Consider the following 15,022-nt stretch of genomic DNA (forward strand, 5'->3'; position numbering starts at 1 on the left):
GTAGTTTTAGGTGGGAGTAGTTTTTATGAAGGACAAAATGCGAGAACTGAAAATGAGATGGTTTAAACATGTGAATAGAGAAGCACATGTGTCTTGGCGAGGAAGTGTGAGATGTTAGTGGTGTTAGGTTTGAAGAAAGATATAAGTAGACCGAGGAAGGATTGGGGGAGATGATTAGATATGATATACACGCTGTCAACTCACCGAGGACTTAGATAAGAGAGCATAGAAGCCAATGAATGAGGTAGATGGTTAGTAGGTAAATGAACATTTTCTCGCCTCAGTAACATGTAAGGTTCTAGTTTGGACCATCTACTGTACTAGTATTATCCTGTCCTTCAATTTTATCTCTTGCAATTATTCCAAATCTTCTCAAAAAGATCATCTCCTTGGGAGTCTATCCGAAACATTTCTCTCTACCCCATGTTTTCACCTTACCATCTCGACACCCCACTTGTAGGACTATACTAATCATGGTACTGCTGTTTAACCTTATTCTTCAAGGTGGTTAAGGCCAAAAGCAAACTGGAATGAATATAAGTAGAAAAAATATCTATTACAACAAACTCAACACATTCAGGTCGACTATATGAATCTTCACTGTTTATATCCTAAGTCCGTTTTGCAAGAGAAGCGAATATTTCAAGTTAAAACAGTTATCTAGAGATGCATCAGTAAAATCTGGCAAACAGAATAATTGGAGAAAGATATAATGAAACAAGAAGAGAAAAGTAATAATCTAGAATTTTTTTTTCTTGACATTGCCAAAACTAGTTCTGAGATCCTAGCTTGAGCTTACAGAAGTATTTGCTTGAACAAAGCAAACTTTAATATGCTAAAAATATATCACTCCTAATATATAAATATAACTTCCCAGTTCTGTAAATGGGAAGGATTACTCATACAGAGTATGTAAAGTTGATGAAAATGTGCAGTTTCATTCAGAAATGCTATCAAGTTATACAACAAACTTTCTCATTTCTGCATCACTCAAACCTAATGATAAGGCAAGAAATATTGCTCTTGCTCATTCTATTTATCGCTTCTTTCGCTAAGCATTCAGCAGCTTCTTGTGGATCTTCCAAATGCCTAATCAGGTTCACTGCCTCTTGCTGCTTCATTGCCTGTCGAAAAATTTCTCAATCAGATATCAACAGTACTCGCCACAAAGGTTCGTTTCCTTTCTTTTTTCGAGTGGAAGGTCAGAAACACACCGAAAGTATATCAGTTTTTTGAGTTTCATACATGAACTATCAGGTGTGTCAGTGTATGAGTTACTACCGTTCAGGTAGGAAAAGGGAATAACTGATAGTTGTTCAGGTGTAAAACTCGAAAAAAACAGGATACATTAGTGTGTTTTTGACTTTTTTAACTGTTTTTTTTGGTTGTTATAGTGTTGGATTTTGAGCTTACCTCCCATACGCCAGGGCTAGCTAGGATAACAAATTCAGTATCGCGATCAATTCTTTCAGAACCAACAAGAAGTTCCGACCTTTTAGAAGGCTTATCATCTCCAGCTTTAGGTGAGCGTTTGGCAGCTGATACGAACCAAAAAAACAATAAACTCAGGCTATAGTTCTTTCGACATCAAAAGGAAATTTCACAAAGGATGATATATTAGTATGTCTCATACCTGAGAAGAGCTTATGTGACCAATGTGGCTTTGATGTTTGCTGTTGCCTTCTGTTAATTTCAAAAGCTTCGCCGTCTCTGCATACTACAGCTTTGTATTCACCCATGTTCGCGAGTACTAGTCTCTCGCCGTTGATGACTAATGCAGAAGCTGAACCCATTTTCCAGGTGCTTTCTAGTTTTTCTGTTTCCCTGACCTTAGCTTTTGCATGAACATGTGCCTTCTTCAATGTTTCTTTGCTTTTCTTCTTCATCTGTGACTGTACGAAAATAGGCGCAAAAATGAGCTGAGCACCTCTAACTAAGCTACATTTTTGATATTATATGCCTACAACAACAATAACATATCCAGTCTACGGAGGGTAGAGTGTACGCAGACCTTTAGATAGGTTGTTTACGATAGACCCTTTGCTCAAGGAAAAGCATATCAAAGCAGAAATCGAAGTACAAGAGACAATAGTAAGTAACAGAAATCGTAGGACGATAAAATATTATTTGCCTTTCGGTTATACACTAAAAGGAACAGAAGATATTAGCCCAAAAATCAAAATGACCTCTCATAGGTGGCTTTTAAAAATTTCCCAATGCTACTAACACACACACAAAACAACATACATAACATAGAAGCTTACGGTTCCATTCTCGTTTTTGTCCTTTAAATTACGTAGATGGAAGAAAGTATTAAATATAGATCGATAAGGAGTACGCGAGTTAGTCAGTCTGGCCAAATACGATATTATACAAGTGAGACCTGCACTATGAGCAAGCTGCGCGAAAAATGCTTCTTTTTCTGTCTTTGCTAGGTAACTCTGTCCACCAGGCAGGTCAGGACAGATGAGAAAAAGTCGGTTTTTGTCTCTGCTAGGATTTAAACCCGAGACATCATGATTCTTAACGTTTAAACACCCGAAACCTATGATCACTACGTTACACCCTTGGATGCTTTAATTCAACCTTTAAACAGATAAAAAAAAAAGACAAATTTGCAAGATGACGAAACAAAAACAACACAAGAAAAAGGTGAAACTAGGAATCCTAAAAACATACTTTATTTTTCATGCTTTGTTTACCTAAATGACAAAATAAACAACAAGAACATTGTGAAACATAGTATCCTACGATCATGTTGATTACCTCGTTAAGATTGTTGTCAAACAAATGAGCCTGCAGGTACTTGGTAACTCCGCCCCCAATTCGAGTATCAAAAACACCACAAAACCACCACTCTTGTTCCTCAACTTGTTCCCTTTGCACCACCACTTTATCACACTCCACCTTGTTACTTTGAGGTGTTTGCGGCCTTGCTCCGTCTCGACTTTCCTCCGCCACGTAATATCCATGAGTTATTGGCATCATCCATGGAAGCCTCTTCCCATTTCCTGATCCTTTCTTCTTGTTTCCTCCTCCTCCTCCTTTGCCAATAAAGTTTTTCAGCTTAAGTTTCTATCAAAAATGAACAAAAAACTCAGAAATTGAAAAAACGTCAAACTAAGCCAGAATTTTCATTAAGGAGATTCAAACATATGAAAAAGCCAGAGTTTTCAATAAGGAGATTCAAACATACAAAAAAGCTAAGAGAATTCAACATCTATTGTTTCAGACATACGAAAAAGCTAAGAGAATTCAAAATCTACTGTTACAAACGTATGAAAAAGCTAAGAGAATTCAAAATCTACTGTTACAAACGTACGAAAAAGCTAATAGAATTCAACATCTACTATTACAAACATATGAAAAAGCTAAGAGAATTCAACATCTACTGTTACAAACATATGAAAAAGCTAAGAGAATTCAACATCTACTGTTACAAACATATGAAAAAAGCTAAGAGAATCCAATATCTACTGTTTCAAACATACGAAAAAGCTAAGAGAATTCAACATCTGTTACAAACATATGAAAAAGCTAAGAGAATTTAACATCTACTGTTACGAAAAAGCTAACAAAATTCAACATCTATATCTACTATATATACACAAAAATAACATATGAATGCAGCTATAGACATGTCAATTTTCCCTAGTACTCTGAATTGTAACATATAACAATAATTTCAAACATTGTTACAACCTTGATAGATTTATGCTAGTTTAGGACTCTAACAAGGGATTTTTTAAAAAAAAAAATTAAATTAGGGCAATTGAGTACAATTTAGGTAAAACAATTAAAGATAAATCAAAATTCTCGATTAAGAAGTGATTAACATTTTGTTTTTGCTTCAAAAATTTATTGATAATTAAAGTATAAAAAAGATTAAACAAAATGTATATAGATTAACAAAAAAGAAGCATATACCTTGGCTATCTTGAGTTGAAAATCCTTAAATCCCATGTTTTCACTTTTATTTTTTTGATATGAGGCACTATAACTTTAGTTTTTGATGATGTTAATGAGATTTTATATAAACAACAAGATTTTGAGAATATTAAATGTTTAGAAAAAGACAGAATTTGTTTTTTTTTTTGGGAATAGAAATTTATTCTGTTTTTTTTTTTGTTCAAATATAGTGGTGTAGATATCTAGAGAGTTTAAAGAGTTATTGATTCAATTTACTAAATATCAAATGATATATAATAATAGAATAATGAAAGATGATTTTTTAAAGGTAGAAAATAAATCTTTACCACATTTAATAGTAAAAAAAAATTTGGGTAAAAAGGTGTTATTGTATCTTAAAATAAGTTTAAGATTTATCTAATGACTATATCTATACTAAGCATGAGATGTTAACCTTAAAAAGAGGGTTGATAAATTACTAGAGCCAGTCATTTTTTATTTTATTTTTTAATCAGCAATTAATAAAAATTAATTCTTGCAAATTATCTTTAATATTACATAATCTTAAGTCACCAGAGACGGAATCAATAATTTTCTTTTTAAAAAATAATGCCTGAGATAAATATTTTTTTTAAAAATAATAATAATAAAGAGAGTAGTATTTATTTTAATCAATTTAATTAATACGTGAATCATCGATTTACATCATATTAGCTGAATTTTCTTAAGGGGAAGGTTTGTCAAGGTAGTCTACATCCAGAAAATTAAATTATGAACCTGAAAAATAAATAGTTTTAAATTTTTTTTGATTATTTTATATTTATAGATTCAATTATTATATCTGAGATGGAATTTCACAAAAAAATGTAGCTATTTGATTTCAATTCCAAGAGCGACTTAGGAGATAGCTAGATGATCAAAGATCAAACTAGCGTATGCAGTTAAAGAACATTATCGTTTTCTCCGTCTTAAATTTTATCGACTACTTCAAGTGAAATTTTGTTGGAAAGGAAGGAATAATAATTGAATTTTAACTTATTCATACATTTGTTGTATGAGTTTGGGATAATAAGAATATTTTTCATCCAGTTCAACTTTTATTTGTCGAGTTTTGATTTTTTATGAAGTTTAAACAAGTGGAAGAATACGTTTATATCTTGTGATATATGTAATTTTTTTTTACTAAAACGTCCTTTCATCTTGTAGTATTAAAGGTGATATGTGAAAAAGAAAGAATTAAAGGGTTGTCGAAAAATGAATTAAACATTCTTTTTTTAATAGACTAATCAGAAAAGTAAGATAAACATATTGAAATAGAAATAACAATTACCAGAATTGTAAGAAAGATGAAATTTTCTATTGCACGACCATTAACGCTATGTGAAAAGAAAGTAAAACTAAAACGAAAAACTGGACTATCTAAGAATTATTCAAATTATTGCCACTTGGTCTAATATAGAAAAACACAAGAAAGAAAAATACTCAAAATATTCAAAATCAAACCAAATTTGAGAGTTTTTCTAAGAAATTATTGTCAGATGCATCAGTCGATATGGAAAAGGGTTTGATGTACCCCTTAACTTTGTCATTTGGAACCGATATATCTTTCGTTATGAAAGTAGCTCATATATGCTCTTATCACTATACAAACGACTCACATATACCCATGCCGTTACAAAATAACTTACATTTTAAAAGAAAAGCAAGAAAAATAAATTAGAACGAAAAGAATAACTTCTAGAAATATACAAAAGGTGAAATTAAAAATCTAGGCTTTCTATTACAAGGTGAATAACACCTTGAAAAGAGAAGCAAAACTAAAATAAAATTTAGGACCGTCTAAAATATCGTTAAAAAAATTGTCAATTAGTCTAACATAGAAAAATAATGTGAAAGAAAAACAACCACCTTGAGGCATGAATACTCTTGGCTTCAAAAGATGAATATTGTAACAAAAAGAATAAAGTTTGAGTAAACATCATAAATCAAATATATATCAAAACTAGTAATATAATATCTATTATATGTAAATATAAAGAAAGTAAACATAAATTATACGTAAAGAAAATTGACATAAAACGATGTCATCTTTACATTAGAAGTTGACGATTTTACTTATAAGAGAAGAAATCAATTTAACACTAAAAAAAGGATTTATAAAATGAATTAAATGGCGAATCATAATAATCAAGTATGCATTAACGACCTTTAATTATAATTTAGGACTAATCCAACATTAGTCAAATTCATGGAGAAACAGACAACATGGTTAGGCTTACAATGAGAAAATAGATTTCAACTTTTAGTGTAATGATAAAAAAAGATTAACAAAAATTACTTTGTATTATCATAAATGCAAGTCCTCAATCAGAACATATTATAGTTTAATTGTCTAAATACAAATAATCGATAAACTTAAAATTTAACTATGTTCATCTTTATTATTTTTTCGTCTTAATAATGTGATAGTATTAAATAAATAACTTTTTTCAAAAAAAAAAAAATTAGTCTATTAAAGTGTTAATATTTAAAAAAAATTATAAATATTTAGAAATTATATTTTAAAAAAATTGCATGAATTATTTTGAGATGTACAACTTCTTTACCTTTAATCATAAATCTGAAATTCAAACTTGAAAGAGAATCCTATTGAAGTGTACTCCTAAATAAGCGGCTCAATCTAAATTTAATTGGCGTATCAATTCCGACTCGAATAATTTTAAATGTCATTTTCATGATCGAGATGGATTAAGCAAGAAGGGTATTTTAGGTAGTTCATTACATTTACTTGTGTAAACATTGTTCTGAGTATCATAAAACCTCGCCAAAACCCTCTGCTGTTGCTTTACTCTCCCTGTAAGAGAGGGGAGAGCAATAATGTCCCTCTCTCGTCTTCTTTCAATCAAATTGCGACCGTTAATCAACACAGTAGGTAGTTTATCAAATACCCACTTGAAAAAAATTATCTTTTTCCCCTCATTTTAACCTCATAATGTTGATTCTTGATTCTGGTATTGAGTTTGGGGTGTGATTGTTTCACTTGTTTTTTTATTGAAAAAGTGAACTTTGTTTTTTTCTTCTTTTTGTAGAATTAGGCAGATGAGTAGGTAGTTTATCAGATACCAATTTGGGAAAAAGTGAGTATTTTTTTTTTCTTTCTTTTGGTTTTGAAATGTTGGGTGTGGGGTGGATGGGGGTTGAAGGGTATTGATTTTATCACTTGTATGTGTTAATAAACCTCTTTGCAGAACGTAGAAGAATGAATAAGTAGTTTATAAGATACCAATTTGGAAAAACTGAATCTTTTTCCTTTCTTTTGGTCTCAAAATGTTGGGTGTGGGGTGGATTGAGGTTAAGGGGTACTGATTTTATCACTCGTATATGTTAAATAAACCTATTTACAGAATGTAGAAGAGTGAATAAGTAGTGTATCAGATACCAATTTGGAAAAAAGTGAATCTTTTTTTTTTCTTTGATCTTGAAATATAGGTGTGGGGTGGATGGGGGTTGAGGGGTATAGATTTTATCACTTGTGTGTTTTAATGAACCTATTTGCAGAATGCAGAAGAGTGAATAAGTAGTTAATAAGATACCAATTTGGAAAAAAGGTGATTCTTTTTCCTTTCTTTTAGTCTTGAAATGTTGGGGTGGGTTGAATGGGGGTTGAGGGGTATTGATTTTATCACTTGTATGTTTAATGAACCTATCTGCAGTATGTAGAAGTGTGAATAACTTAGATACCAATTTGGAAAACACTGAATCTTTTTCCTTTTTTTGGTCTTGAAATGTTGGTGTGGGGTGGATGGGTATTGATTTTATCACTTGTATGTGTTAATGAACCTATTTGCTGAATGTAGAAGAGTGAATAAGTAGTTTATAAGATACCAATTTGAAAAAAGTGAATCTTTTTCCTTCCTTTTGGTCTCGAAATGTTGGTGTGGGGTGGTTGGGGCTTGAGGGGTATTGATTTTATCACTTTTTTCTGTTAATGAACCTATTTGCTGAAGGTAGAAGAGGCAATAAATAGTTTATTAGATACCAATTTGGAAAAACTGAATCTTTTTCCTTCCTTTTGGTTTCGAAATTTTTGTGTGGGGTTAATGGGCGTTGAGGGGTATTGATTTTGTCACTTATATGTGTTAATGAACCTATTTACTGAAGGTAGAAAAGGGAATAAGTAGTTTATTAGATACCAATTTTGAAAAACTGAATCTTTTCCTTCCTTTTGGTCTCAAAATGTTTGTGTGGGGTGGATGGGCGTTGAGGGGTATTGATTTTATCACTTTTATGTGTTAATGAACCTATTTGCTGAAGGTAGAAGAGGGAATAAGTAGTTTATTAGATACCAATTTGGAAAAACTGAATCTTTCCCTTCCTTTTGGTCTCGAAATGTTTATGTGGGGTGGATGGGCGTTGATGGGTATTGATTTTATCACTTGTATGTGTTAATGAACCTATTTGCTGAATGTAGAAGAGTGAATAAGTACTTTACAAGATACCAATTTGAAAAAAGTGAATCTTTTTCCTTCCTTTTAGTCTCGAAATGTTGGTGTGGGGTGGATGGGGCTTGAGGGGTATTGATTTTATCACTTGTGTGTGTTAATCAACCTATTTGCAGGATGTAGAAGAGTGAATAAGTAGTTCATCAGATACCCATTTGGAAAAAGAATTATGTCTTTTTTCTTTTATCATTTTGGTTGTAAAATGCTCTTGGTCTTTTCTTTTGGTTTTAGGGAGGGAGGGTTGAGGAGTACTGTTTTTTCCAATTGTGCGTGCTAATGGAGCTAGTTGCTATTTACAGAATGTAGAAGATGGTGTTCTTCAGTGAATGGTAAGGGTGAAATTTCACAGCCGTTGAAGAAATCAGAAGTGATGGTGCAACTGAAAGACAGAGATGTGGAGATAGCTGAAAAGAAGTAAGATCTCTTGATTAGAAAGAGTATGCGCCTTTAGCTACATTTTGAGCTTAACTATTTGGTTGAAATTTGATGTTAATATAATTAAGGTCCTTAAAATTATTAGTTGCTTACTAAGTATGCATTCCACAAGATGATTATCAACGAATAAGATGTTTTCTGATAGCATACAAATAAGATTTTCCGATGGACATGTACTTGTAAAAAATTAGAAATAATCACACTCGAGGCAGACGGTACAAGTAGAACATAGAGATAATAAATGAGAATGAGATGGCTTGACTATGTCCTACATTGACCGCTGAATGCACCAGTACTTCAGTGCAACATTATGGCGTTATAAAAAAGAACAAGTTATACCTAAAGTCACATGGAGGGTAGTTGTCTCAATGATATGCCATCTCTTTGAATCTATGCGAATTTAACTAAGAAGAGAATTCATATAGGCAATGAGGTTCAATAGTGTTAGCGCACTTACATAAGGTGTGGTGTCAGTTAGATATTTGTACATGAAGTGTAGAACTATCGGTTAATTGAGTATTTGGTTTGATTTAGACTTTTATTTGTGCAAAGTGTATACTTGCATTACGACATATATGTTGTGATATACATTTATTAACCATATCCTAGCACCCGTACTTCAGTTCGTAGCCCCGAATCCTAAAATTTATTTGATGATGAATTCGACCTGTAGATCTACACCCATATCGGATGTCGGCACCCATATCCGAGCAACATAGGTTGTAAATGATGTCTCATCGTCAAAAGGTCAGGGCGATCTTCCTTTGGGAATACATGCCTACGTAGTAGCTGAGGTTGTTTAACTGTCATAACTGCACAGTGGAGATCATCACGATGAAATATGTTCCAGTTTAACTGTCAACATGAATGTTAGGTATCTAAAAGTAGAGAGTGCAATTTTCTAAAACTAAGTTAGAAGGTGAATTGGGATTTTGTAGCATGCTTCGAGATGTGAAATGGATATCATACTAGTGATGGACTAATTTCATGCAGATCAATTGCTTTTTTATTTCTTTGGATTACACTAGTCTATGCAGTAGAGTCATATTTACATGGTGCTTTGTTTCTTATTTCTACTTTTTTCCTCTCTGTTTTTGATAATATAGATTCTCCAGCTTGCAAAAGTCTACAGTATTTTGTGTATTTGAGTGCCAGTGTATCTGTTTTTTCCATTTCGTAACAATAAGCACTCTTTTATTTCTTACACAAGTTTATCCTCTAATATCTCATTTGTTCTGAAACATTTCTCGGATCATTGTTGTTATAGGCATATGACTGAAAATGAAGAGGTCTTTCCTAGAGAAACACGTGTCCAGAAGGAAGTAGATTCGTGGAATAGTTTGGTAGCGACCTTTCAAATAACTAAAAAGAAGATATTTAGAAATATTTTGGAGCAGAAGAGCAGTAGCACTCATTCATTAACTTCCACTTCTGATCTTAAGGATTCTGATAATGTTGTATCTGCTCATAGTCATGATAGTGGAAGTATGAATAATCTTAAGAGTACAATTCGTTCAGAAAAGACGTCTATAACTAATATGGAAGAAAATGTTGACAGTAAAACATCTCTGTCTTCTTTTATAGCCGTTGAGATTGTTAATATGAAAAACACTTCAAATACAGTTGAGACTGAGGAATCGCGAAATATCTCGTCAAAAGAATGTGAAGGAAGCACTGACTACGGGGTAAATGACATGTCTTCCGGTGCATCATCTATCTGCAGGAAAGCCGATTCCAACGACGGTGTTCAACTGATTAATGATTTCCATCATTCAGAGTTCGTTAAGAAAGAGAGAGAACAATTGCTAGCTGAGGAAGCATCATCAAGTTTACAAATCAGTTCTGGCGAAGAGATCCTGTCAAAATCTGAGGACGCACGTATCGTAGAACATCGGATGCAAATTGAGATACCTAGGACATCACATAGAATTTCTGCAAATAAATCTGGTTCAACTGCATCTGAAAGCCAGGAGGACATTATGAAGAAGTTCAAATTTTCGTCGAATCAGATTGTTGCCCCAAAGAGCGAAAAATCTGTACCTAGAGAGTTTGAGCACCTTCATGAAACTTCTCAGAATACTTTCGGCAAGAGTGGCGACATAAAGGGCTTAATAGAATGTATTAGGGTGCTCCCTCCTCAGAATCATTCTGTTGTTAGGCCTGAGGAAATTGTTGTTGACAGAAGTGTTGACAGATATAGTGGAAGAAAGGCAAGTAACAGCACCCAAGCACAAACTAACGAGCAGTCAACTGACAGGAAAAAAAGAAAGACTTCATCTCAGGGTGTGATTGGAAAGAAGGTTGGGATATCTAGTGAAGTCGCTGAAGATCTCAACCCTGGTGATGATAGATCAGAGATCAGGAATACTGCACCTCGTGATTTCTTCAAGTCAATAGAAACTGAAGAGCTTACATCTTTGAGGGAAATTGTTGCTGACAGAAATGTTGACAGATATAGTGAAAGAAAGACAAGTAACATCACCCAAGCACAAACTAACAAGCAGTCAACTGACAGGAAAAAAAGAAAGACTTCATCTCAGGGTGTGATTGGAAAGAAGGGTGGGATATCTAGCGAAGTCCTTGATGATCTCAACCCTGGTGATGAAAGAACAGAGATCAGGAGTACTGCACCTCGTGATTTCTTCAAGTCAATAGAAACTGAGGAGATTACATCTTTGAGGGAAAATGGTAACCTGAACAAGGATGAGGATGCCTCTTTATCTGAAAAATTATCTGATGAAAACAAATTGACTATAAAGTTTGTGAATGTAAAAGCTACAGAAGATGATGTCCGTGACTGTTTCAAAAGTTGTGGGGCTATTACAAAAGTAGTGTTTCCAAGTGTCAAATCAACTAATTATAAAGTTGCACACATTTATTTTGAGGTATGTTTTCAGTATTCTGGTCCTTGACCATTTTCTTTCAGGGCTGTTTTTTCTGGACTTCCTATAGTTGTAAACATAAATAAATTATAGAGCAATTAAAAGCAAAAAAGGAAAGAAAAGAACAAGCAAAAAAAGAAAAAGGAAAAGAAAACAGAAATAAAATAAATTAAAAACAAGATAAAGACATGTATTTTTGGGACCAATATGAAATGAGCTGCACTTCAGCAGGAAAACAGACACTGCTGATGTACTTTGGCTATGCTTGTTCAAGGAGATGGTTCGAGGTTAGGGACTGAAGTTATATCTTTCAATTGAACGTAGTGTAGCTCTAGTGCTGTACAACCCTGTTGTTTAATGAATAGATGCAAAACTGAAATTGATTTAATGTTGTACCAATTTTAACAACTAAATGTTGTTAAAAATACGTGTTACTGGTACAAGAAAAGGGTACCATTATCTAGCAATACATCCTCTCCATGTTCAACTTGAGGGGCTAAACCCCATAATATGTCACAGTTTGACTTTCTTATGGAAGTATGCTCCTATATGCATTTTGTTTTTGCATTGCTTCTTCACACAGCTTGCACAAAATGATATATTCAGCATCAACTTTGTTCTGCTGTGAATTAAATGTCTCCATTTTGAGAAACGAAATGGTGGCAGTGTAGGCTCTTGTTTGGCACAGCTAATTCACATTCTAGCTTACACTAACCATTTTTTTGGCTTTTGCAGTCCAAAAAAGGAAGGCAAAAGGCTCTTGAATGGTCTGATGTGGTCATTAAGAATATAGTAGTTGTGGAGGCCACTTTTCCTCCGAAAGGGAGAGAGAGGATGTGTATACCTGATTTAATTGGTTATCCAGAAGTTCCCACCTCATTGGTAAAGCATCCTTCAAGGACAGTTATGATAAAAGAATTGAAGCACAATGTGTCCTTTCATGACATCGAAGAAGCTCTAGCCTTCTGCAGAAGCAACATAACTGGAATTTACTTTGGTTCATCAAGCTCCGTTGCATATGTGGAATTTGAGGTAATTTGCTTCTAATGGAATAACTTTCCTCGTTTCCCTCTTTTGAGTTCATCCAATCTTGTAGCTTTTTGACTAGTTGAAGTTTTTATTGACAAAATGAATTTCTAATACTAGCAAATATAGTTTATTAACATTCAAAACCTTCTTCTGCCAGACAGTAGAGGGCAAAGAGATTGCTATTGCAAAGCATTCATTGACCATGCTTGGAGAGACACTATCAATCTTGCGAATCGATGCACCAAGAACAACCATTGTAAGGATATCAAATATCGCTATCCCTTCCAGAGCCAAAGTGATCTCCTTTTGCAAAAATCTGGGACAGACTAGGCACTTCTTCAAGAAAGCTCTTGGCATCATGGACGTGCATTTCAAACTCGCTGAATGGCCAAGAATGTTAGAGATTATAAACAGGTAGTTACTTTCTTATCCGATATTGGTTTCCTTTAACTATGCATTTGCTTCCCTCGTCATCATTTCTGATTTGATTCTATACGTTCCAAGGCTGAACGGAACTGAAGTAGATGGTCAGCAGTTGGTAGCTAAGCCTGCTCCGATCTATCCCCCAGATGTCCTTAAGGTTCTCTGGAGTCAACCAGAGGGTAGAAAGCACTTGAAAACCACATTCAACAGCATGCTGCTGAAAGTAGGAGGAGGGAGTACAGTTGGTTTAACAGAACTTGTAGATAAATTTTATGCTGATGTACAAGAAACATAATTAACATAAAGATAGTAAGTTTTGTTCATCAAAACATACTGTAAAAGTCCCTGTGCATTTACTCTCTAATACTATAAAAAATAAATAAATATATATATATATATAGAATCTACCAACATGTTTTTAATCTTGTCGTATTAAACATGTCATGTGAAAAATTTAGAATTAAAAAGTCCGAGTCTATACCGTGGCAGTAGAGTCGGAGCCAGAATTTTTGATAAGGAGGTTCAAAATATGAGATATAGACATACGAAATAACCGATGGCGGTTCATCATCTACTATATATATATAGTTATCTAAAATATTATTTTAATCATATAAAATAATATAATTTTCCACGAAAGGAGATTCGAATGAACCCCTAAACAGTGGCTCCGCCACTGCATGGCAGGATACTATTCTACCACTAGACCACTGGTACTTATTGCTTAATATCTCCAATAAAAGTAGTAGTAGATATTATTGATACTTGATATTTATTTGAGTAGGTATAAATATTGAATGTGAACATTTTTTTTTAATTCTCCGCATTGTAATCCCTTCTCCATTTATCCCTAGTCTATCTCCAATTTAAAAGTTAAATAAAATTTGTTATCATTTATAAAGTGATGTATTTTTACATCCCAAAACAAAATTATTGGAAGGAAAGAGATTCATTCGAACTCTTTCGATAAAAATAAATAATTAAACTATATATATTTTTTACTACATGTTTCATATATTAAATCACACCCCTTAATAATTCGTTAAATTTGTGAAAATTCATAATTAGAGGAACAGAAAAATACATACATTCATTAATTAAAGACTAAACATATTTAGACAATATTACAAGGATCACTATTTATGGACATTTGAGAGACTAAAAGTGCTAATTTTCCTTAATGAGAAAATAATTTAAAATATTTTTCTTGAATAATTGAGAATAATAACTATATATGAAGAGATTGACAAGTTAAATAAATATAAAAAAATCTAGGAAGGAGGATCTTAAATAACATTTAATCCATTATCATTTTCCCATAGTAATTGAGCATGTAAGGATACATGAATCATATCCTAATCTTTTCATAAATGGTAATTAATTTTAAGGAAAGATAATTATATATTATACTACTATATAAAGACTAATGCTTCGCTCATATAAGCCATATCATATAGAAAGAAAAAAAAACAAGGAGGATGAGAAAACATAAAGTTTTCGCAATTCAATTTGCCGATTATTGTTGCTGAAATGAAATGAAGCTTTAAAATAGAATTATATTTTTCGATAGGCTCTGATGACAAAACTTTCTTTTCGAATATATATTATACATGTTATTTGGTTCATTCGTAGCTATTGGTTGCATGAACACACATCAACCATAAACTTCCATTAGTCTTGATTGGAATTTAAAGATATTTATTAATAATGAAAGCATTATTCAAATCAATTATGTTATTTAAGGTCAAACTTTGTCAGTGATGACCCATATTTATTATTTTATTCTTTGAATTTTAGACATTGCTCAGCATTTTCGTGTCTAAATTTTTTATCTAATCATTT

General features: G+C 32.8%; 2 protein-coding genes across 4 annotated transcripts; one reads left to right on the top strand and one right to left on the bottom strand.

Moving 5' to 3' along the window:
- Positions 1–713: 713 nt before the first annotated feature.
- LOC101262256 (putative protein phosphatase 2C-like protein 44) lies at positions 714–6,407 on the bottom strand. Its single transcript, XM_010328467.4, has 5 exons — positions 3,928–6,407; positions 2,767–3,075; positions 1,634–1,892; positions 1,414–1,538; positions 714–1,124 (listed from the first exon to the last, which is right to left on the bottom strand). The coding sequence occupies exons 1-5, from the start codon at positions 3,961–3,963 to the stop codon at positions 987–989; spliced, it is 867 nt and encodes a 288-aa protein (XP_010326769.1). The 5' UTR covers positions 3,964–6,407; the 3' UTR covers positions 714–986.
- A 294-nt stretch (positions 6,408–6,701) lies between these two features.
- On the top strand, positions 6,702–13,587 carry LOC101262563 (probable GPI-anchored adhesin-like protein PGA55). Of its 3 annotated transcripts, none has more exons than XM_004247882.5 (6): positions 6,702–6,841; positions 8,711–8,825; positions 10,114–11,731; positions 12,464–12,760; positions 12,915–13,171; positions 13,262–13,587. In XM_004247882.5, exons 1-6 carry the CDS (start codon positions 6,787–6,789, stop codon positions 13,473–13,475), a joined length of 2,556 nt encoding a protein of 851 aa, XP_004247930.1. In that variant the 5' UTR covers positions 6,702–6,786; the 3' UTR covers positions 13,476–13,587. The 3 variants fall into 3 exon arrangements, with proteins under 3 accessions (XP_004247930.1, XP_010326770.1, XP_069144921.1); XM_010328468.4 differs by having other exon boundaries at positions 6,757–7,046; XM_069288820.1 differs by having other exon boundaries at positions 6,768–7,517.
- The last annotated feature ends 1,435 nt before the right edge of the window (positions 13,588–15,022 follow it).

Source organism: Solanum lycopersicum, chromosome 9 (assembly GCF_036512215.1).
Source record: "Solanum lycopersicum chromosome 9, SLM_r2.1".
In the NCBI taxonomy this organism is placed as follows: Eukaryota; Viridiplantae; Streptophyta; class Magnoliopsida; order Solanales; family Solanaceae; genus Solanum; species Solanum lycopersicum.

Bases quoted from the DNA above. Each gene is read 5' to 3' on its own strand.
- LOC101262256 (XM_010328467.4), bottom strand. From the start codon at position 3,963: ATGGGATTTAAGGATTTTCAACTCAAGATAGCCAAG. The intron at 1,893-2,766 runs GTAATCAACATG...ATTTTCGTACAG, and splicing joins TTGACAACAATCTTAACGAG to TCACAGATGAAGAAGAAAAG. The intron at 1,125-1,413 runs GTAAGCTCAAAA...ATTTTTCGACAG, and splicing joins CTAGCCCTGGCGTATGGGAG to GCAATGAAGCAGCAAGAGGC.
- LOC101262563 (XM_004247882.5), top strand. From the start codon at position 6,787: ATGTCCCTCTCTCGTCTTCTTTCAATCAAATTGCGACCGTTAATCAAC. The intron at 6,842-8,710 runs GTAGTTTATCAA...TGCTATTTACAG, and splicing joins ACCGTTAATCAACACAGTAG to AATGTAGAAGATGGTGTTCT. The intron at 13,172-13,261 runs GTAGTTACTTTC...ATACGTTCCAAG, and splicing joins ATGTTAGAGATTATAAACAG to GCTGAACGGAACTGAAGTAG.